The sequence below is a fragment of the Drosophila persimilis genome, unplaced genomic scaffold (assembly GCF_003286085.1).
Source record: "Drosophila persimilis strain 14011-0111.01,24,50 unplaced genomic scaffold, DperRS2 tig00000002-arrow-pilon, whole genome shotgun sequence".
In the NCBI taxonomy this organism is placed as follows: Eukaryota; Metazoa; Arthropoda; class Insecta; order Diptera; family Drosophilidae; genus Drosophila; species Drosophila persimilis.
Window position 1 is genome coordinate 6,076,399 of NW_020825289.1, and position 24,503 is coordinate 6,100,901.

Sequence of the window (24,503 nt, forward strand, 5' to 3'; positions counted from 1 at the left end):
CACGGGGCAAGGCCTTAGAGTGGGGCATAGAGCAGCAGCGACCTCTCAAAAGGAAGCCTGGGCGCCTTGCCTCCGTCTCTCGTGCTCACCCGCTGAATGACTGGCTAACCTCTGACCCGTCGCTGGTCTTTGCCTTCACTCATATTTGATTTTTATTAGCCTCCATCCGGAGAGGGCATTCTGGTGGCGCCTTTGGCGCTCTGCCACTTTTTTGTCGCTCCATCTTCAGCTGCCAGGAGGTACCCCTCCTCTCGGCCACCATCATTTGGCTCATCATCAGGTGCTGCCAGCCTGCCTGCTGTCTTTCTGGCCATAAAAACATTTAGATCCCGAAGGTTGTCCACCGTCCACCGTCCGCCGTCCGCCGTCCGCAATGTTGATGTAAGTATAAATTAAATATTTCGTGCATTAACGCTCGAGTGTTTATTTTTGCCTCAGGGACAGACAGAAACACTGCGATGGTGGGGCAGGGGCAGGGGCAGTGGCAGGGGCAGTGACAGGGGGGGGGAAAACTAATTAAATTAGCAATGTCGAATGTCGATTTTAATCCCCGCTCCATTCCATTCGTACTCGTGTTTTTCCCATGAATTATTCACCGACCAACAAGAGTGACAAAAAACCCTGCTGTGGCAGTGTGCCACAAGGACAGTCTGCAAACTGCAATCGTCCCCACTCCCATCCATCCATCCATCCATCTAGTCCTCTATTCGAGTCATTGGATGCAACGTCGTAGGCCCCCCCTCTGGCTTGCTGCCTGTCTGGTGCCTGCCCTCTGACTTTTCATGACCCAATGACACTCTGACTAATTGAAAACTGTCAAATTGCAACTCAAAATGCTTGCTGCCACACCTTCCCCTTCCCCCTTCCCACACCGAATCATCTTTGGTGTCTTTTCTTAATTGAATTAACTCATTAGCCGTATATATCTGTAAATCTATCTATCTGTCTGTCTGTCTGTCTGTCAGTCTGTTTGGGTGTACCTATCTCAAAATATTTCCAACATTTTTCAATGTCGGTTTTTGGTCAAAACCTCATTTGGCACACACACACACACACAATGCCGTGGGGCACTGCTCCTCAGTTTCCAGGGATTTATCAACGTAATTTTGCATTGAGGTTAACAGTTATTTAATTTATTTGAAATCTCTGCCCAAAATCCCACTCTGAGTGGCAGCAATTTGTGCATTCTGACAGAGAGGAGAGGTAGAGAGTGCGACAGATGGAATATCTTTTGGGTTTATTTGTGAATTCGGTTGAGAATCGTAATTAATAGCTCCAAAAATGTTGTTCCAGCTGTCAGGCGATGGCAATTTGAGTGAAATTAATATTAGCCAAAGGTGGAAATGGTGGCAAAATTACTTCACGTCGGGCCAAACCGATAGATTAGCTTCTGGATGGAACGAAAGAAGTTATCAATAGAAATAAGTCCTCTAAAATGATTACAAAATATTTAAAAAAAAATTATTCATTAATTATTAATCTATACCGGCCTAAAATAAATGGAAAACACTACCTGGAATGTAATGTTCATTAAGAAATTAAAGAAATATATTTTAACCTAGCATATGACATTTCATGCCACATATAGAAATATTATCCAGAGGATTCCATCGAAAATTCCCTAGATCCACACTTTTTGAAAGGTCAACTCTTCATTAGGAAATTTCCATTAGATTTAATGAATCCCAAACCAAAATAAATCAAAGTATTTGACATTTAAAGCCACAAAAAGCAATAAACTCTGAAAGATTTGATCAAACCACAAGATACTTCTGCGCGGAGGGGGTGACAGCTTGAAATACTTTTTCACACAATTTTCACTACATTTCAAAGCACAAATTGAAAGCTTGTTCTCATCTGAGTGATTACAGGGTAGACATATTTTCGGGATAAACCACACCCCCACACACTTAAGAAGGAGTCGAAATCCACTCGACATTTCATCAGGCAATAAACGTGCATTTTCCCCATAGAAAAACATGAAAATCTGTTTTCTGTTTCGCATTTTTTTTTTCTCTTTATTTTTTTTTTATTTATGGGCACCTTCTTTTGATTGCCATTTGTGGATTGGATCTCTCTCTGTCTCCCTCTCCCTCTCTTTCTGTGTGATGCTCTGATTGAGAGTCCTCTAGCCATTCAACGTGTGTGTGTGTGTGTGTGTGGGGAGCGGGGTGCTGGCCCATAACTGATGATGATGATTCCATTTGCGGTTTGAATAATTTTCATAATTTAAATAACAGCCAGAAAAACGAACGGCTCTGCTGCGAAGACAGACAGGCGGATAGTCACTCATTCAGTCGGAGGATTGGGGCCAGGACCAGGACTACCCCTACTTCATCCTTGGCGAACAAGAGAGAGAGTGAGAGCGAAATGATAAATGGTGCAACGACTTGTTACGCATAAATTTTTGGGGCAAACAAGTAGAAGGATTGCTGGTGTGTGTGCGTGTGCGTGTGTGTGTGTGTGTGTGCGTGTGCGTGTGTGTGTGTGTGTGTGTATGTGTGACTTTGACGTCTTCCCGGCCACTTTTCGGCGAACGCGAAGTCCACACAATATTTCATTTACATTTACATATTTTCACTCAATTTTCATATTTTCGCACACACAGGACACAGGCTGAGGTGTGGCAGGGGATGGGGCGCGCGGGCCTACGTTTCCTGTGCCTTTTGTTTCCATTTTATGGTAATCCCCCCACCCCCGTCCAACCCTGGATGGCCACACACACACACCCACACGTAGTCGAGCCCTCAAGTGTTCGTCCTCGTCCTCGCATTTCGTATGTCAGCATTTTAAATAGGCTTTTCATGTTCGAATTTTATTGTATTTTTTACGCCTTTGCATTTGCTGCGCTCTGCTCTCCCCCACATGTGGCAGTGGCAAGTGGCATTGCCATGGCCGTAGGCTACATTAAATTCCGCAACTTGTATGCAAAAGTAAGGCCACCCAATCCCCCACCCCCACCCCTGCCGCTGCCGCTGCCGCTGCCATTGCTCTTTGGCCTTTGACTTTATTAAATACAAATATTTTCACTGCGGGGGACAATTGTTTGGCTTCTCTCCCTCTCTCCCCCCTTTCTCTGTGCGTGTGTTTGTGCAGATCTTAGTCCTTATGACCGTCGCAGCCCTTGAGCAAAGTCTACGGAAGTCAAGGGCAACATTTGATGTGCAGTTTCTTATGGGGGGGCAAAAGGCAATTAGATAAAGGAGTTTTTCCTGGTTCCAGGTTTCTAAATTTAGCCCCCAAATATCTCACAGTGACAATGTATCTTTAAACGAGGAATTTCCCTTGAAAGTCAGGCAGACAGAGTCTAGTTCTTTCCTCTAGAAACTATTTTGTATTATTTATTTATATTTTTCGAGAAGTGCATCCAAAGTTCGTTGCTATTCCTGGGCCGTCGCCTCGCTGTTTGCATTTAAAATAAATAATAAAATGCCCAAAAGCTTGAACCAAAATCCAACCATTGCGTTGCAGCGGCAGAGACAATCCACAGGATCCACAATCACAACAAATACAAATACACACTTGGACTCCCTCTCTCTCTTTCGCACTTTAGCGCCCTGCACATTCCGCTCCACATTCCGCTCCACTTAACCCCTCTGCTTTTCTCGTTCTCAGACACTCGAATAATATCGCGAAAAAAAATATTGCACACAAATAGCAGCACAACATTCCACTGGCTGGTACTCGCCTCTCGCATACCCTACAATGAGAAGCGCATCTTGCATTTTGTAGATCTTTAACCAGGGATCGTAGGGATTATAAATAGTATAATACAAGCGATGAAATAAATATTTATTTCTGATTTTTATTATTTTAATCAGAATTTATCTTATTATTGTTATAATTAAATTTTATAATGCAAATTAAAGAATATTTGTATTTTTATGTTTATAATACAAATAAAGGAATATTTTTTTTTTAATTTGTTTTATTTTTTGTTTATAAAATTTTGTATTGAAAATTAAAGGTTTTTTTTTAATTTAGAATTCAAATTGAGGATTATTTTTAATTTCAAGTTTGGAACAAAAGTGAGGAATATTTATTTTTATTTCAAATTTAGAATAATAATTAAAGAATATTTTAAAATTCAGATTTCAGAAAAGAATTTAAAATTCAGAATAAAAATTAAGAAATATTTTTAGTTTTATTCTATATTTGTATTATGAAAAATTAAAAACAAATGTTATACAACAATTAAGCAGAATTTACGTTATAATTGTTAAATAAGGATATTTTTTGTTATTTCATTAAGGAATAATTAAGGAATATTTTTTGTTTTATTCTATATTTATATTTATTCTATATATTCTATGTATTATACAAAATTAAAAGCAAATGTTATACTAAAATTTATTTCGCAAAAATTGGCAATAAAAGTAACCTTTTCAAAAAAGCAGTATATTTTTTTTAAACCTGTACCTTTTAAGAGTTTTATTTTTAAGAACTTTAAACTCTTATTTGTGATCACTGTTTTTAATAGTTTAAAGATAACGGTAACGAATGTTGGGACTTGTTGGATTCGGGGACAATTTTCCTGCCTGTGTTGCAAACATCTCCACAGAAGTGATACAACCCTTTTTCCAGGGTATCACTGGGTCCAGGCATGACCAAATGCAGGGCAGAAATCGGCGTGGCGTTGGCGTGTATTTCCATTCGTCATGAAAACATTTTGCAATAATTTTTGCCTCTCATTCGAACAGCAGTTCCCTGTCCTTAGCCCTTTGTCGCCCTCTCTCGGCTCGGCTTATCTCCACTCTCCCGTATGCGGACAGTCAGGCGGCGTGGCTGAGAGGTTAACTGGTGACAAAAGGCACCAGGAGAGAGCGAGAGAGTGCCGAACAGGGGTGTGGACTTTATGTTTGATTTTTTGTTGATTTTTCTTCGTGTATCCCCCCTTCGCTGCAGCGCTGTTGTTGTACCTGCGACTCCTGCCACAATAAACTTTGCCTCCGGGCATCGCAATCCGTTTCGAAGGCATTCCCGCAATCGCAACCGCACCCGCTGCCACTTCATCCTTCCTGAGGACTTCAATCCTTTAACTCGATTTCGAGCACTCCTTCCCTGAAGCACTTTTGCCCACACCTTGGCCATCGCTGATTTGTTGGTCAGCGTTCAAGGATTTCTTCAAGTGCGGTGCCTTGCGGTGGCCGTTCCTGTTCTGTGTGCTGCGGGTTTAAAGGGCACTTCAGTTGAGCTCTTGTGAACCCGCCATACCTCAAGATTCTTCAGTTTCCCCTGCTCCCAGCCTGATTTCCTTCAACTATCGTAGAGATATGGCGACCATAGAATAGGTAGAACAGGGCCTGGTTACAGAGGCTTTTGATTCCCTTTTCCATTGATCCGAAAATGTCACATCGCTAATGGGTCTGGAAATCCGAAAAACCGAAAAACTCAGCGAACAAAGATGTGTGTCCTCCCTCCGTGCCGTCCATTTCCACTTCCACTTATCGTTACCCCCCAGCGGTAGCGTTTCCCCTTCTCTTTGTCCCTGGTGTTGCAGAGAGGGAGAGAGGGGGGGGGGGAGACTGGAGATATGATCGGAATTGGCACTCGGACAGTGAAATTTGTGCCTAATTTGAGACCTCAGCGGGAGGCACCGCACCTCCTGTGCCACACACACACACATACTCATCCGCATCCGCATAGACAACAAGCTCCTTTTATGGCACATCCTATTACCCGCTCTGCCGGTCTCCCGTTCATGCCACGACCCTCATTTGATGCCATGTAACATCTAAACAAAAGATTAGCTGCACTCACCAGAGGGACAGGAGGAAGAGGAGGGACTGCCGCCGCCGCACAATGGAAATGACACGAACTGCAGTCAACGGCAGTGGCATAGAAGAGGGACGACATGTTGCACGCGCTTAATGGCAGCCAGGCAAACGAGGCAAAGAGCAATGCCGCAACGCTGCCGCTGCCGCCGCTGCTGCTGCAAACTGGACAAAAAAACAATTGCCAACAGACGTGGAAAACGTGACCAACGAATTTTACGCACAATTTCACTTTGTGCGAAGTGGTTTTCCTTCCCCCCCCGAGCCAGACGAAAAGAGACAGAGACCCTTTGACAATCTCTCTCTCTCTCTCTCTCTGGCGGTCTCTATTCTTTCCACATTTATGGTTTGGCCTGGGCCCCCGCTGATCCTATCCTTCATACCCATTTGGGAAATCCAATTAGCCATTCGACGTCGACTCTGTGTGGCCCGTTGGACCAGGAAGCGACGATGGAGGGACTTCCTTGCGATCAGCATATGCATGAATCATTCGTGCACCTTTGGCTTTGATTTATGCAACACTTTTCCATCCATCGTTGCGCTTTTCTGTGGAAGGGATTGGCACTTCCTTTCCTTTGCAGCGATTGTCGATAATTGCCTTCGGTCATCCGCAAAATGGAAAAACCGAAACCTGCCCAAGAAAAGGGTCTTGGGGAAAGGAAGTGTGGCATGGCAATAGCCCCCCTCTTCAGATGCATTCCCCATCTCCAAGATTCACCCAAGTTTTCTTAAATATTAAACACTCTTAAAGTCTCCAAGAACTATCCAAAATCCGAGAGAAAAAGTAACTTTGAAGGATATATCTTCCATCTGGCCCTGCCCCAGACCAACACATGTTTCCCATTAGCCAATAGAAGACAAGAAAATGAAAATAAAAAGAGAAAAAGAAAAGTTTCACTTGTCCGTCCGTCCATCCGTCCATCCGTCTATCCGACCATCCGTTGGGGTCTCGTCTCACATTTCAGACAATGAGATGTTGCTTTTGTGTGTCTCTTGATGTTGCTGATGTTGTGGCCGTTGTTGCTGGAGTTTTTGTTGTTAATGATGATGTTGACACAACTTGTTAACAGAATAATTTATGCGACACCGACTGTCGCACTGCCGCACTGGCAGGACTGTCACCGGCCCGGCCCTGGTCGAATGCCTTAAAACTTGGCGGCAGGGGAATCTATTGCATATTTAATGTTGCCACACGGCTAGAATGGCATTATATCCTACGTTCCCGGATACGCGTGCTGAAACTGGAGATCAAATTAAGCGCCAGAGCCCCCAAACCCCACCAGAGCCAGAGCCAGAGCCAGAACCAGATGGACGACTGCCAGCAGACTTTCCGGGCGGTGTTTTCTTTTTTTTCTTCTGTCATTTGTCAATGTCGCCTCTTCGCCGATTTTTAGGAAAGCTACAGATTCATGGAGAGACATACCATAGTGCCCCCCCTCCCTTTTGAGCCACCTCGGATTCCAGAGAGTGTAAAAAATGATAAACGCATTCGCTTATGATGTGTAGAGCCATCATAAATCATACTCTGGCGAGTGTGGTACTGCCACACGAAGGCACTGAGGCCACACTGCCGCAAATTTGTGCCTTGGCCAAGAGATCATGAGGTCACACAGCAGCTAGATAGATGCTGCCACAGCAATAGATATTGCTGTTGTACTCGGTGCAGAGGTTGCCACGCGACAGCGTTTAGACAAACAAGTGTCGCTTTTTCGGATGATGGACAGACTGGAGACTGGAGACCGGAGACCGGAGACAAGAGTCCTGTCCAGTCCAGTCCAGTCCACTCCGCACAGGAGAAACTATCTGCCACACGGACCCTGATGCATGTGCCTGTCTGTTGGAGTTTCCAGGTCAAAGTGGAAGTTCTTTAGCTGAGTGAAAGGGAAAATGTGAGTGAAATTTGATGGATGGCTAGCCCCGCAGCAGCAGTAGAGAGAGACAAAGAGAGACAAAGAGAGACAAAGATCAGACTATTGCAATTTTCTTTGAACTTTAAGAAAGATTTTTGGGTTCTATTCCTAATCCTTTCAAAGATTTCGGTTTATTTTCCTAAAGCGTTCTCTGGGCATTTCCAAAAAAATGAGGAAAAGTGCAGCGTTGGAACCCCCCATCGATTCGGTAGGATTCAGGACTCGCTTCGTTCGTCATGGATTCATGAAGGGCTCTAGTTGGGGTTCAAAAAAAGCAAAAACTTACTGAATCTCTACAAAATTGTTTGTGCTAAGGCATCTGACGTAAATTCTTTACCAAATTCCGTGGTAATAAAATTAGATAAATCTACCATTAGCCGTGATTCCGTCCAAGCATCTGGGAATTCGTTTAGGATAGCTAGATCGTCTTTTTGGAAAACATTTTATATCAAGAATCATTTTTCTTACGGGAAAACCTGACAATAAAAATACCAATAATACAAATAATACTAAAAAGAATACCGAAAAAGTAAACCTTAGCTTTTTTTAAACAAATTTTCAGATAAAAGTATATATATATATGTATGTAATATGTATATCAATTCGTGAAATTGCAATAAATTTGGAAAATGGAAATAATTTTGTTTTTGTTATTGAATTTGAATTTTCTTTCAATTCTTTAAGTATCTTTACAATTTTAACAATAATTTAACAGGATTTCTTGCCCCAAGTATTTTATAGAAATAGCTTCCCTCAGACCTTAATCTTTATCCCTCAGAATTTCATTTGAGGCGCTCATTAAATTTCTAAAAGAAAAAAAAGAAGAAATAGTTCCGTTTTGTGGCACAATCGATGGAAATGTGGAATCGAAAAGGGTGGCTGGGGGTTGTCGAGGGGGGGCTTCTAATAATGTGTTCAGCATGTCAACGTAAAGGGGGGAGGGGGGTGTCATGTCGGTTCTAAGCTTAAAGTAAACAATGGAAGGGTCAATCCTCCCACTCCTTGGCCACCCCCTGATCGGCCGCCACTTATGAAATTGAATGCAAACAGAACGAGTGTTCGACTCGTTGACACTGCTCGTATCGCCACCCCATCTCCCCCTGCCATTCTGCATTGCCCCTCCTCCCGTTCAACAGCAATGTCCCCCTGCCCCCTCCGCCCAGCCGTCTGGTATATCGGAGGGGCGCCAGGCAGGCAATTAACGTTGCGATTGTCATAAATTTCACAGCACAACCAATGCACAGAGAGATTATTAAACATTCATTAAATAAATTACACCAGAAAATGCATAAATTCTGAATTGATTTTGAATGCAAGCCCCGTTCCCCCCTTTCCCCGAAGGAAGAACAAAAGCTAGGGGAATCTGTAAGGGCGGCGGGGAAAGGGGAATAAGGAATGGCCATGGGGCGGAAAAACATAAACATAAATTCCTGCAGTTCAGGGCAAAGCGAGTCTTGCATTGAAATCAATTTCAGAAAAGCGTTCAAGGGTTAAGTCTTGGTCAGTGAGGGGGGAGGGGGGAGGGGGGGAGAGGGCTGAAGCATTCTAGGGTTAAGTTTAAGACAGCAAGAAAGGTGGGGGAGCATTCTAGGGTTAAGTTTAAGACACCAGAGGGGAAGAGGGGTGAAAGACACAGGAAATAAATTTTGTAAATGCAACAAAACTTCGGGGGCGAGACACTGAAGTGGAAAACCCCCAACCAGGGAGGGTGAGGGGCATGTACAGATTTTATGGCATTTGTGGCTTGTCGTCGGACAGAGGTTGCAGCAGTTGCAGCAGAATGTAGCTCTAAGCAAAGCATAACAAGCAAATCGAATAGTTATTGGGGCAGCCATCAAAAGCTGGAAAAGAGAAAGAGAGAGAGAGAGAGAGAAAATATCTTCATCTCTGAGATTTTTGCTTTGTATTTGAAAAGATAATAGATAATTGATAATACTAACAGTTTCGTATAAAATGCATCAAGGGGAATGCTTTTGACTTTCGAAAGCCTTAAGGAAACGAAAGTGCAGGACTATTGTTTAACAAATGAACATTTAGAATGTTGGATCTGCTATCGACCAAGGGCCTTGGAGGAGCTGCTTTAGATGCGATTCGATTACAGCCAACTGCAGCTCTGAAAATCATTAGAGATTCCCTTTTTCCACCCACCAAACGAGAGGGACAGACAGCAAGCAAGTATCTACCCCGAAAAGGCAGAGAGGGAGAGCGCGAGAGTCAGTATTTTGCGTTGGTATTAATTCGGGAAATAAAAGCACAAGAAGCACCAAGTAAATGTCAACGTCCTCGTACTCGTCCTCCCACTGTCCTGCCCACTCCTCGCTCCCCCATAAAAAACAAAAGCCAGACCCAACAGAGTTTATATAAATATATATATATAATATATATAAGGATGTATGTATGTATAGTGTAGTATGTATGTATAAATATTTGATGGCATTGCTGACAATTTATGATGCAAATTCCTCACCCAAAAACTCAAGAATGACAGAGGATGCGACACACACAGTTGCAGGGGGTGGGGTGGGTGTAGGGACGACAAATTGTCGAGAAATTGCATAAAAATACAAAAGAAAGAGAGAGAAAAAAAAAGAAACTGCACACACAAATTGTAATGCTGAAAAATCTGTAATCTCAAGTAGTTGCGGGTGCACTCGAAAGATATTTATGGACGGTGGGGGGTACCAGGGGACAAGGAATCATACAAAAACAAATAAAACGGGACTGAAGCAATGCAAAAACATGAAAAGATCCTGCGGTTTTTTGGATTCGAAGATGTCAATACCCTAGGAAGTGCATTCTAAGCTGGGACAAAAATATCGGGGATTATTGAAATATTACAATTTTCCGGAAATAATAAACAGAATTTTTAAAAAAATTATAAAGAATTAAGAATTATATTTAATTAAAAAAAGTTTTTTAAAAATATGTGTGTGCATATAAAAGTATATATTAAATTAATGAATTAAACAAAAAATAATTAAATTTTGGTATTTTCGAAACTAATAAAAAATTAATCATTTTTTTATTTTAATAACAATTGTTTAAAAATGAATTTAATAATTTTCAATCATAGAAAAAAAAAATATTTATATGTTTCAAAATTAGTAGAATGATTTGTTTTATTTTTTTTTATTTTAAAAATTAGTAAAATGATTTATTTTATTTTTTATTTTTATTTTAAAAATCGTTAAAAAATAATTTTTTTTATTTAAAAAACTAATAAAAATGCATAGTTTTTATATTTTACTGTTTTTAATTATGAACAAATAATAAAGTCTTTTGATCTAATAATTATTAAAAAGTAATAGTTTTTTTTCAAAATCTTAAAAAGTTTATAAATTGTAAAGCTTTTGTTTTTATTATTATTAAATTATTATTATATTTATGTATATTTATAATATATTTTTCCCCAAAAATAGCAATAATTATTGTACCTAAAGGAGGTCCTTTATATGCTGCTTCTTTCCCGCTCTCTTCCTGCCATTCCGCCACATACCCATTTATAGGGTAACCAAAAAGTCAGCTTAAATGCAGGCCAACGGCCACAAAAATTGCATGCAAAAATATTCAGTGTGTGTTATTTTTATTCCCCCCCCATTTATGGGCTTTTGTTTTTGTTTTTTTGTTTTTATGTATTTTTGTTTTTCTGTTGATGCATCAGAAAATAAATTGAAATATTTCTCTGTTGACAAAAGCAAACAGAGAGCCACAGTTTTTGTTGTTTTAGATGTTTTTGTTGCTGCTGCCTGCTGCCATTCGATGATTTATTTAATTTACTAAAACTAACACAAAATATTTGATTGGAGTGGAACAGAACAGAATACTCTACGCATTTGATAATAAAATCACGTTCACACGCTTACGGCCACAAATCAATTGGTGGCTAGTGTTCCCTCCCCTCCCCTCTCCACACCTCACCGCCCCCCTCTCTATCGGGTGGGTAACCACCAAAAAGTGAATCAAACCTAAACTTGATTATACAAAATTATTCCTCTTTTTTTCCATACGACACACGGTCGAATCTTTTTTGGGGACCCATATTCGTGGAACTGAAACTCCCTCTCCCTCGCTCTCTGTCCCCCTCACTCGTTCATTTTTCACCCCACAAAGCAGGGTTTTTGGGCAGCCTCGGGGGTCGTCGGTCAATATCAATCTATCCCCACAGATTCATTTTGGGACTGTCCGTTCCGTTCTGTTCTGTCAATCCCTTTCAACGTGTGCGGTCACATTATCCCCTGCCCATTCCTCTTGCTGACCCATTTATTCCCTCCATTCCCCCCCTTATCCTGTGCCCTTTTCCTGTTGAATATGCCACATCATTTCAGCAACGAAAACAAACTGTTTTTGTAGCATAATATTTATGGGCATTCAAAATAAATAAATATTTCCCCACCGCCACGAATTTTTGCAATTTTCAATAGTGGCTGTGGCGCCATCTGTTGGCTAACCGCAACAAAGAGTAGGTCTATATTCCAGGGGCGGTTGGGGGGATATCATTAATGGCACTGAAATACGAGCCATTCAGTCGCCATGAAGTGTGAATCGTGCGAAACGAATGAATCATAGAAATCCTGCCGAGGGTGGATTGGCTCCTGGATTGACAGGGTGGGGGGGAATGTGTGGCGCTTGATCGCATTTCAACAGATGCAGAATTATATTATATGAACGTATATTAAGGGAATTTAAGGAATTTTCTATACAAAAACATATTTTACAAACGAAAGTGTCAAATTCCTGCAGAATTCCAGAAATATCACACAATAGTCAGGCAAATATTTAAGCAATGTAGTTTCAAGGGGATTTGGTAATCTATAGATTGGCCCTGACAGGGACATACATAAAATATAGCTTTTTTATATCCAATAAGAACTGAATATATAATCTCCTTCTATATGTATTCCTATAGCAAAATGTTGTAATTGAGCCAAAAAATTCTTTAAACCCAAGAATCAGATATCGATGCATTTATTCCCATAAAATATTTCAACTTTGGCCTTTCGATACTTATTTCGTTGGCTTTTAGCTCTCGAAAGCCATGGTCACACTTATTTTCAGTGAAAGTTTTTTCAAACTCTTTTAGTGTTGCAAAACTTTCTCCTGCGGTTCGAAGAGAAAGTGCTTGCTCAAAACACTTTTTCTCTAGTGCTGTACAACTTTTTGCATATACTTTTTCTTTATTATTTGTATTTTTATTGTTATTTTTGCTGTTTATTATAATTTGTAATATTATTTTTATATATTATAATTTGTAATATTATTTTTATATATTATAATTTGTATTTGTATTTCTTATTTATATTTATTATTATTATTTATTATTTTTATTTATTATTTTTATTTATTATTATTATTTATTATTATTATTTATTATTATTATTTATTATTTTTATTTGTTATTATAATTTATTATTTTTGTTTATTATTATTATTTATTATTTTTATTTTATTTTTCCTTTAAACTGATTTTCACTTTCGGTCAAAAACCCCAACAATCTGCCGCACAATCTGTTATGAATTTTTATTGAGCTGTTGAGAAAAAATAATTTATCGCCCTCGCTGATGGGATGGTTGGTTGCATTCCTCAAATGATGAGAACCGATCGAAAAACGTTCAGAATATTTTTTTCGGGGCATGTGGCTGTAGGGTTACCTCATCATCAGCCTCATGGAATCGAATGGAAGGTGGAAGGAGGTGGGAGACCATTCACTGCCTGAATTTAAATGGACAAATTAATTGCGTTTGTCAGTGTCTGCGTGTCTGCGTCGTGTGTGTTTGTGTTTGTGTGTGTGTGTGTGTGTGTGTGGACAGGTTCTGGCCATTGGCCAACAAAAAGAGCCAGCCAAAATCCAACAAATGAACAACAAATTAATTGGTTTTTGGACACTGGCGATGAAATATATTTAATTTGGAGACTTAATGCCGGACAGAGATTGCATTTGCATGAAGAAGATCCTCCCCGTAGATCGTCTCTGTGTGCGCCATCAAATAACCATTAAACGGTAGACCATTATCCTGAAAGGATCGCAGCCCATTTATCCGTTGAATGGTGATTGAGTATCGCCTTGAGGGACATAAATTATCGCACGGAGGGTGCCTGCCTGGTGGAAGGTAGACAACAACAAAAATCTATAAAGAATTCCTCGATCGATCCCCACTTCATTATGCCAGATCCTGCTTTGGGTTGACAGTTTTATTGTGTCGCCTTTATGGGAATTAATTGAGTCGCTCGAATCGGAGGATCCCAAATGAAGTTGTGTCTTTCCATGGAATGTCGCTGGTGCTCTCCCTTCTGTACCCCCCCTTGGGGCAAGATGGACCACACATTGCGACAACCAACATTCGTTCTTTCTCTCTAACAAATTGGCTATTTTCATGCCACGCCTGCGGGTGAGAGCCGATTGCCAATTAATTATAATTGATTAGCGGATATTAAATGGAATTATGAAAACGATGAAGCGATGAAAACGATGATGAAACACTAATGATGATGATTATTCGATCGAAAAACACCCGCAGATACGTTTCGGGGATATGCATAGATATTTCCATACCAAAAAAAAAAAAGACTTAATTGTCGCCTAAATTGGTCAAAGGTATTTCTTAATCGATTTTCTAGAGAAAAATACCTTAGATTCGGGTTTTAATTAACCCTGCCGGTGCACCTGCCCTCTGCCGCTGTCAGCTACAACTCTAGGGGGCGCCTGCCCGGTCAGCACCTTGCAACCCTGTCTCCTGTCTAAGGGGAAAAGTGCCAATCATTGTGAAAGCTGTCAACGCGAAAAAAATAACAAGGAAAGTGAATTCTTGCGCTGTTTTACGAGTAAGATTTTCATCGTTTTTCCCGCACGTATTTCCCCCTAAAAAACAACCCATGTGTTTTCCAGCGAGAGAGATATCAATGGGTGGTGGTCGGAAAATGGAAAAGCGCCTCTCGCACCGCAATCGAAGTGGCAGCAAATCCGAGCAGGCGGTTTCCTGCTACACACGTCCCCGATCCAGGAATCGTTCCCGCTCTAAAGATCGCTCCCGCTCCCACTCCCGTTCCCGCTCCCGATCCCGTTCGCGTGCCACCCGTTCGAGTGTCATGGCCAGAAAATCCCTAACGAAACGTCGCCGCCACGGCCCCAGCCTGTGGGATGTGCCGCCCGAGGGCTATGCCCACGTGACGCCCATGCAGTACAAGGCCATGCAGGCCAGTGGCCAGATCACGGCGCGCATCCAGTCGGACACGCAGCCGACGGCGGACACGGCGGCCATTGCGATGGTGACGCGCCAGGCGCGTCGCCTCTACGTGGGCAACATACCGTTCGGCGTCACCGAGGACGACATCATGGCCTTCTTCAACCAGCAGTTCCTGCTGCTCGGCGACGACTGCGGCGGCCAGCTGTGCCTCGACGGGAAGGCGGTGCTGTCCTGCCAGGCGAATCTCGACAAGAATTTCGCCTTCATCGAGTTCCGTTCGATGCAGGAGGCCACCCAGGCGACCACATTCGATGGCATCTCGTTCCGTGGACAGGTGCTGAAGATCCGACGGCCACACGACTACCATCCGGTGGGTTCCGTTGGCGCTGCCGCTGGCGCTGGCAGCATCCCAGACGCCGTCGGAGGCTGTGCTTCATCGGCGGCCGCCAAGTCCCGGTCGTCCTCAGCGGACACTGGGAGCCTGGGCAGCCAGGCGATCTCCAACCTCGTTCCGGACTCGCCGCACAAGATCTACATTGGGGGCCTGCCCACGTGCCTGAACGAGACGCAGATCAAGGAGCTGCTGCTGTCGTTCGGCCAGCTGCGGGGCTTCAATCTGGTCAAGGACCCCAGCACAACGCTCAGCAAGGGGTACGCCTTCTTCGAGTACGTCGATCCATTGCTCACGGAACAGGTGATTGCCAACCTGAACGGCATGCAGCTCGGGGACCGCCGGCTCATCGTCCAGCGCTCGATACCCAGCGGACGGTACGCGGGCATCCAGCAGATTCCCATCCAAGTGCCCGGCCTGGTGGCCACATCCCTCACGGGCTCCACAGCGGGCCTGAACAATGCCACTCAGGTGCTGTGCCTCCTCAATATGGTGCTGCCGGAGGAGCTGCTGGACAACGAGGAGTACGAGGACATACGCGCCGACATCGAGCAGGAGTGCAGCAAGTACGGCGAGGTTCTTAGCCTCAAGATACCACGTCCCCAGGCCAGCGGAGGGGAAGGGGAAGGGGGAGGAGGAGGGGACTCTGCCACTCGCCCCAAGGGCTGCGGCAAGGTGTACGTCCACTTCGGGACCATCGAGGACAGCGAGAAGGCTCTGGGCGCCCTGAGTGGCCGCAAGTTCAGCGGCCGCATTGTCATTGGTTCCTTCTTCGATCGCGACAAGTATTTGTCGGAGGATTTTTGATGGATTTCCATTGGATTTCCATTTTGAATGCAATTTTTGATCTCAATTCCATTCCCAATTTAAGGTTTAATCCCTGGGGGTGTCTTTTCTGCCTTTCTACAGATAAATAAACAAGTTGCCGTAATCTGAAAAGCCTCTAGAGCTGTCAGAAATCGTGGTATCTGTGCGAATGTTCGTATCTTTTGCGCTGAAAGTCTTGTTTTCAGGGATTAAATCGCCTCAGAGATAAGTCCATACCCCTCTCTCTTTCGCAGAGAGCACTCTCCCCTCTCTTTCGCTGAGAACTCTCATCTGCTGCCCAAGAAATCGCTTCAAAAATATCTCTGGAAGGATACGCCTTTCATTTTGGGATTCAATTAGGGAAACCGACTTAAGGCTGCAATCCTTAAAGCTCTGGGGAGTCACCGCCGCCGCCTCCTCCTGGGCCCGGCTTTTGCTTAATTAAAATTTTAAACCTTGCGCCTTATCGCGTTGGCATTTCTCACAGCAGATTCACACCTACCCAAAGCCCTTCGCCGCTGCCCTCCTCTGCCTCTGCCTCTGCCTTCGATTGGTACCTGAAACCTGAAACCCCAAAGTCAATCTCATTACGGAGCTAAGATCCCACAGACCCTGGGCCCTGGGCCGCCTTCTTCAATGGCAGAAGCTTCTCCATCGTCTTCTTATCTCTCGCTGAACGGCGGTTGCATTTTTCTCAGGTTTCAGACAGACAGACGGACAGAGAGGAGTGCCTTCCGATGTATGTACAATGTACCCTTTGAGGGTTTCTCTTATCTTTTAGCTTTTGGTCATTTGCCGGACACCCGACAGGCGATCATCAATAATGAAATGCTTGCCACAGCCACAGCCACAGTCCCGTCCCGGTAGAGAGGAACAACAAACGATTTATCTCAGTGGAGAGACGACTAAACGCTTTATCGAAAGGTACCTCGCCTCGCTCCTCTCTTCCTCTCAAATCAATTCAACGCCTTTGGATAATGTCATTTACCAGAGGAGAGGCTGCCTCCTCCACCTCCCCTCCCTTCTAGCTCTAGAGAGAAAAAAACTTCTTTCGATGCCGCTCTGTCGCTCCGGCTGTCCCATGAAAATCAATGCCCTGCTGCTGCCTCCTCGATGGGTAATTAATAAACGCCCATAAAGATACGGCGGATACAATAAAAATTCCATCGATGGATCAGAGCGAGAGAGAGAACTCTGAGAGAGAGAGAGAAGAAAAAGGGTTTCTTTTGATTTTTGTTTGTAAATTTTTATGATCTGTGCCACAAAAGCTGGGGATTAACTGGATTGAGTGCCCATTCGTCCAGATTCAACATCTTCTATTCCCCCTCCCTTTTCCCCTTCCTGCATCTTCTGGTCAAACAACTTCTCTTTCGATTTGTGTCCGAGGTTAGGGTTTAGGGCCCTGCCCCCTGCCCCCCGCCCCCTCGGGATATGTTAGGTAATCGAAATTAAGAAATCAAATCCACAGTTGAGTGAACTCCACTCTCTCTCTCTCTCCCTCCGTCCCTTTCCTTCGCTTTGGGGTTACCATTCTCTATGCATTTTTAATTGCATTTCACATCATTTCATTTGATTTCATTTGAATATGATGTAGTAGATAATTATATGGCCAGGCTACCGCCCCGAGGCAACGCCTTCCTCCTCCTCCTCGATGATGTCTCTATTTAAGAGCCCCAGAAGCTTGTTCTCTCCTTATCCATATCCATCAATTGATTTGTGGAAGCCATCTCTGAGAAAGGGTTAGGAGGAGCGGGAGGGAGCGCTATCCGAACTTTAATTAGTAAAATCTTTAGGTGTTTTCTCTGCCCCCACTAATGATAGTTTAGGTGCAGAAGCCGCCTATAAATTGGCCAGAGATCTTGTTCTTGGATTTGTATCGCCCTCTAATGATATCTAGATACAAAATTTGTTCTTCCGCTAATGATATCCCAGAGATATGCATCTGGAAATCTCCCACAATTTGTACACAACTTTTAATGAAGATATATCCATGAATAAATGGGAGATTAAAGACCAACAAAAAATCCTAATGAACTTTATTCAAATACTCGTACGAGCTCTGCAAAATTTCAATCTTTAAAAACGGGTTAAAAAAACGTTCCGTTGGATGAGCGGGGAATTTCGGGTTTAATTAATAAAACAGAACCCCCCCTCAGGCCACACACACTTCTAAGAACCTGTTGCTTCGCATTTGTATATCCCAAAATTGAAATCACATTTCCGCATCACAAAATAAAAGAAACAACAACAAAAAAGGTACATGTAAAATACACAAATATTATTCTGCAATTCATGGGAAATTTCGTCTATACCCTCAAGGATGTATTTTTCTTTCGGTATCTACATGATATAGTCATCCCATTCGGAACCAAATGAAAAATAAATACAATATACTTATGATTCTGTTATTTGAGGAAACAAAAGGGTAGTTGAATTTTATTTTAATTATTTTTATTTAATTTCATGTATTTATTTTAATTAATTTTATTTATGATCACAATCTAATTAATAAAATTTGTATTTCATATTATTTTACCTTTTATTTAATTATATATATTTTTTTAATTACATATATTTATTTTTGGTTAATTTTTTGTAATTTAAATTTTTCTTTATTCATTTTATTATTATATTTCTATTTTTTATTCATTATATTTATTTTTTATTTCATTTTTTTTGTTATTCATTTTATTATTTTTATTAAATTTGATTTATTTATTTATATTTTTTTTATTATTTTTAATTTTTTATTTTATTATATTTAATATTTTTCTATTTATTTTAATCTTATTTTATGAGTGATGCTTTTATGTAAAAAATATATGTAAAATATGGAGAATTTGTTTCCGCAAGAGCGCCAAGATATTCCTTCAGAAATAATTCTCTATGGCATAGCTCGAAAGATACGTTCGTCCTTCCTCTAATAATCATAACACCCTCACACTACAAAGCGAAAGGGTATGCAAAAACAAATTTCCGCCAAAAATTTCAACTCAATTTAATGTGAAAAACAGGGTTTTAGGGTTTTAAGGGGGTTAGTACTGTGTGGGGGGGTGGGGTATGCCACGCTTTCTTCCTTCCTTCTTCTCCAATTTCACTGTTCCGCGTCGCTACGTTAATGGCAGTGCAATTAATTCGAGCAAATCGTCTGTGAACCCTTTTTATGACCTCTAAGAGCATGCCCCACGCCCCCGTCCCCCGCCACTGGTTCACACAGCCACCACAGTCTTTGTCTTTGTCTTTCTCTGTATCTATCACTACGTACTGCTGTCTCTTTCTCAAATAAAAATTCATTAAACAACATCAATCCCGCTTAAAATTCGTCGCCCATTCATCCGCTGAAGAAAAAGCTTTGTTAAGCTTTAAAAACTTTTTTTAAATATAAAAATTAAAAAAAAAAAACTAAAGAATAAATAATAAATAATAAATATAATAAATAAATAAAAATAAAATGTCTTGAAAAATTGTCAAGGTTAGTTGAAAAAAATAATAAGTGTAGAAAGCTGGTAGAATAGTAAATTGGTAGCCAGATCGTTTGAACCGACGAATGAGTTGCGCATTACCCATAACTGAAAGGATACAATCGTATGGAAAGCCTCTGTGCGCCTCACATGCATAGTATATGTATGTAGATCCCAAATATTCCAATATTATGGGCCAAAATACAAACAGTGGTAGTTGAAACAGTTTGTCTAGTAGTTCTTTCCGTTTAAGAATTTTTTCTGGCTGCTAGTTCCAATTGAAAGACATTCTTTTCTATTCATTTCAGCCTTGGCAATGCCCGCTTAATTTATTATCCTCCTTTAAGAGCCCTTAACCCGTGAACTAGTTCTCAATGCATTGAAAGAGAGATAGAAAAGAACCTCAACCCATTAGCGGGATCCGTAGCTCGATTGAACACATTGTTAGATGATTATTCCACTGATCCATTACACAGGCCATTTGTCTTGGCCAGGGAGTCGCCCTTTCGCCTCTCGAGACAATTCGAACAAATCCCGGTTCGAAGAACCCATTTCAGGCAGGAGGCACCCTACAGCGGGAACAAAAGGTAAACGAAAGATGGAAAATGGTAAAGGAGAGAGAGAGAGGCAGGGAAAACTGTGTCCAACTGAATGGAGTTTTTTCCAAGCAGCGAACGCGAAATAACCTGCGACCTGCGACCCGTGAGCGCATTTAATGAGGGTCATAAAATCAAGCGCCAGGCCTGGAAAAACCAGAACCAGAAGCAGCACCAAATCCACCTCCAGACAGAAAAAAGTGTGTAACCCGAACAGAACTCTGGGCTCAGGGCGCGTAACAGGTGCGATGTCTGTCTTGCGATGAAATTCGAATGCAGATTATGGCTAGGTAGCCGAAAAAGGACACTTTAAGGACGACATTTCTGATACAGTTTTACCAGTTTTCCGGCTTTGATATTCCGCCAGAGAACCCAGAGCGCACTCATTGAATCGTTTGTGTTTTTTTTTTTTTTTTGGGAATTAGAGTCTCAAGATTTCGAGATTTCTTTTGTGTTGTATATTCCTATGCAAATGCCTGGGCGTGTCAACTTCTGACCCCAAAGTGAGGCATAATCCAAGAAAAAACAAAAAAACAAAAAAAAAACCCTCCTGAAACCCAGAAGCAGCGGACGGACGGATGATGCGGCGGCACAACAATAGGAGGGACAGAGAGAGATGGAAATGCAGAGAGAAAAAAACACACACAATTTAAGCTGCCTGAAATGCTCGACTTTCGACTCCCCTCTCCTCCACTCCGCCACAATCCAAACTAAATGTCTGACTTAATTTTGTTGTTCTACTGTCGAGGCGGGCGACTCAGGAGTCAGGACTCGGCACTCAAACTGTTCCACTCTTATGCACTGAGAGAAAGTAGATCGAGGATTATAGTCAGGTGGAATGGTATTTATTTCACATTTAAATGTCTTATAAAATTATAGAATAATCAGGGAATTAGACTTTATTTTGTATGGCTTAAAATATAATTCTTATTTAATTTAAACAGGGAATTTATCCACTAAATTGTTGCATTTTAAATATTTATTTTATGTAATTTTTGTTCAATTGATAATCTTTTGATTTCAGGCCCCAGTTACGATGCCTGGCTGTCCTCTTCTGATCTTATCCTTGCATTCTCTCATATTTCTTTGCGTTGCCTCTTCCCTCCACAGAGTTCTTGTATATCTCCATTCGCCCATCTATAGAAATGTATATTTTTGTGTATAGTTCGTTGACCTTTCCACCCGTCTATTCAGGGGTTCCCCGGCAGCCTCTCCCTTCCCCTCAAAAAAAATCCTGTTTTGTGCCGTGTAATGGACCCATCCGCTTGCCCACTGATGAATGACCGCCTGCCCTGACGTGCCGTGCTGCTGTGTGCCCCATCATAGGGCGTCATTCTCCTCTATTCTCTGTTCAGTGAGCATTTGTCCTGCTGCTGCCTCTCCACTCTCTCTCCCTGGACCCTTAATTCTGTCCACAATTCAACTTCAACTTTTTGATACGATACTCATCTGAATTTGCATTATTTTCTCTCTCTCTCTCTCTCTCTCTCTCTCTCGCTCTGTCTCCTGCCGACTGCTGTTTACGTTGATTCTGATTTTAATCTTTCAACTACGCTGTGATGCTGCCACTGCCACTGCCACTGTTTTTGCATCTTCTTTTCTTTATTTAGTTTTAATTTTGAATACCCTCTGTATATACCCTATATTCAATATCAAAGATTTTCGGAGATGGAGCCAAAAAAAGGGAACAAATTTTGTGTGTGGTATCCACAATTTTTAAATATACGGATCTCCCAGGGATAAAAGTTGATTCTCTAAGCTTGTAGAACCTTTAATTTGTCTCTCTTCCCATCCCCAAAGCGACCCCAAGCAATGGGTATCTTAAAGTCCACTATATTAAAGGCTCTCTTCTACTCTGCTACCTGTGCCTGTGCCCTCATGCCCCCATGCTCTCATGCTCTCTGTCCAGGTGAACAGGTTCCTCTTCCTTTTGTTTGGTCTTCTGCACTTCTTCTGCCTTCTACTTGCACTCATTCATTCGCATTCGCATGGCATTCTCCTGCACAAAAAAGTATCCTAATTGGTATTAAAATGTGATGTTACGCCGAGTACTTTTTGCCATTTCTCCCTTGAAAGATAAAACAAAGAAAGAATCCGATCTCTCTGATCTTATCGCTGACCGAACGAGAGGAACTTTGGCCAGATTTTCCGATTAAATAAAGGGAGCACTCACTCGCTTTTATCTGGTCCACAGAATTAAATGTTTTCAATGTTTCTTTTTCCATAATTTTTTGCATTTATTTTTTATATATGTATGTATAATCTTCTTTTTACTTTTTATAAAGAGTTAATTCCCCAGTTCTTTGGCAGGGGATTACTTATAAATATATCACTTTTTCCAGTAATTAAATTGATTGCCTTACATTTTCCGCCATTTGCTGCCATTAAAATTTAATCACAAATTGTTTAATACTTGATAAAATCTTTAAATCAGTTATTCCTTGGTTCTGTTTTGGGGTTTAGGTCTTTGGGGTCTGCGGTTTGTGGTTTCCGTTGAACGTTTCATTGATTGATGTTCTGTAGGTCAGTTTTGAAGGTTTTTGCTGGCTCTCTTTTCTGATATTTTATGCCGCGAATGTTTGGAGCGAATCTTACTTCTGCCCCGCTTTCATTCGCTCTCTTGTGGATCGCTTTAGTCCGAAATTTAGCATTTACTTTGGAAATTTACTCAGAAATTTAACAGTTGGTTCCATTCGATGGTTTCCCCTTTCTGTTAGCGTAACAGCCAGAGAGCGGAGAGCGTACAAATAATAAGCGAGAGAGCGACTTTGGCTTGTGGAACCCATTTGGAATGTGTGCCCAAAACCTATTCAATGGAAAACCATTTAAAAAGGGAAATTACAGAATATATATCCCGAATTCTCGTACATTTCTAGACCATCGAAAAATAATTTTGAATTTTAACAGCGACTCCGAATCGTTAACAGCACAAATGCGCATGCGCACGCGATCTTTCTCTCGCTCTCTCTCGCTCTCTGTTGGCTGGTCATTCGTTCCACACCGCAATGGCATCCACAATCCACAAAAACGTTGCATTGATTCGTGCCTCGGCCCACGATTCATGAGTTCAGTCGATTCAAACGTTTGCGGTACTTTGAAGCGGTGCGAAGCGCGCGAGAGTTCCGTTCCGTCGTTCCCGAAAAAAGCGTCAAAGTCGTCATCGTCGTCGTCGTTCGTTACGTGCATCGTCGGTGTTGCGTTGCAAGAAAAGTGTGGCATAGATTTGCATGTGAATGAGAAAACCATAGATTGACCCCAGAGCTCCATTTAAGCTCCATTTAAGGCCCAGTTTCTGATTGATGGTTAAGCGGCAGCTTCGTTGTCCACCACCTCCACGTCGTCGTCGTCGGTGCCATCGTGTTGCGCCTCCGAGTGCGTCGCGTCGCTCCGTTTGTTCTTCGTGAAGAAAAACAAAAAGCCAGCTCTTTGCGGCAGTGCCGTGTTGTGTCCCTGCTCCTTGCTGTTCCAAGTGGCGGTATGGTTATGGCTGCCACAGGCCGCCGCGTGTGACCGAGTGTCAGTGTTTAAAAAAAAAACAAAAAAAAGAGAGCCGCAATTGAATTGAGTCGCTACAGTCCCCCTTGGGGCATGCCACAGTGCCCAGGATCAAACAGGATGCCCAGCGGATTACACAAAAGGATTAAATAACAAAGTAATTTGCATACACCCCCCCACACCCCTCCCCGCAACATACAAATCCCGACAGAAGCGGCGCCACAAAACTAAGCATTAATTTATGTATGAAACCCAGAGCCCAGACCCTGCCCCAAGGATCCCTGCCTCTCGGCCCGGAGCGGATGTCCGCTCATGTCCATGTTGCGAGTCAATGAAATTTTTAATTGTGCACGCGTGTCCAGGGAGAGTCCCTCTCCTGATTAACCCCAAGCCCCAGTCCACCCCCTCACACCTCCAGGGGGCCTGTCGTGTCCAGTGGGTCCGCCCCCGGCCTCATGTTCATGTTTCTCGCATATTTGTCATGCGTTTGGTTCAACGGATGATATGTTGGCCAGTTTCCTGCTGCTGCTGCCTCCTCCTGTGGACACCCCTCCACCAAAGTGCAACCCCTGAACCGAGCCGACCCCTGGTTTGTGGGCGAAACATGGAAAATAATTACGAAAAAAATTACAAATAAAAGGAAGTGAAAACTCCACCGAGGTGGAGTATCAGGAATATCCATAGCTCTAGTACATACCTTTCAGATATTCCCCGAAGAGATTTCCTTCAAGCTACACATGGAATAAAATTCCATTCCATAATAAACTCTTACTTTAAAGGACATTTTTTTTGTAAATTTGAACGAAAACCCCAAAACCCATTGTAGAACTTAAGAAAGGAAGTCTTAAACATAAACCCATTCTGTATCGCCCTCTCTAAATGGAATC

At 42.2% G+C, this 24,503-nt stretch overlaps 2 protein-coding genes across 2 annotated transcripts in view; one reads left to right on the plus strand and one right to left on the minus strand.

The window, feature by feature from the left end:
• The window catches only part of LOC113565064, an 81,548-nt gene that overhangs the window by 35,297 nt on the left and 21,748 nt on the right, over window positions 1-24,503 (minus strand). The gene's annotated exons all lie outside the window — the stretch shown is intronic.
• On the plus strand, window positions 14,563-16,214 carry LOC6590447 (splicing factor U2AF 50 kDa subunit). Its single transcript, XM_002015838.2, has one exon. The coding sequence runs from the start codon at window positions 14,583-14,585 to the stop codon at window positions 16,062-16,064; it is 1,482 nt and encodes a 493-aa protein (XP_002015874.2). The 5' UTR covers window positions 14,563-14,582; the 3' UTR covers window positions 16,065-16,214.

Excerpts from the sequence above, each read along its gene's own strand:
- LOC6590447 (XM_002015838.2), top strand. The coding sequence starts at position 14,583 with ATGGGTGGTGGTCGGAAAATGGAAAAGCGCCTCTCGCACCGCAATCGA.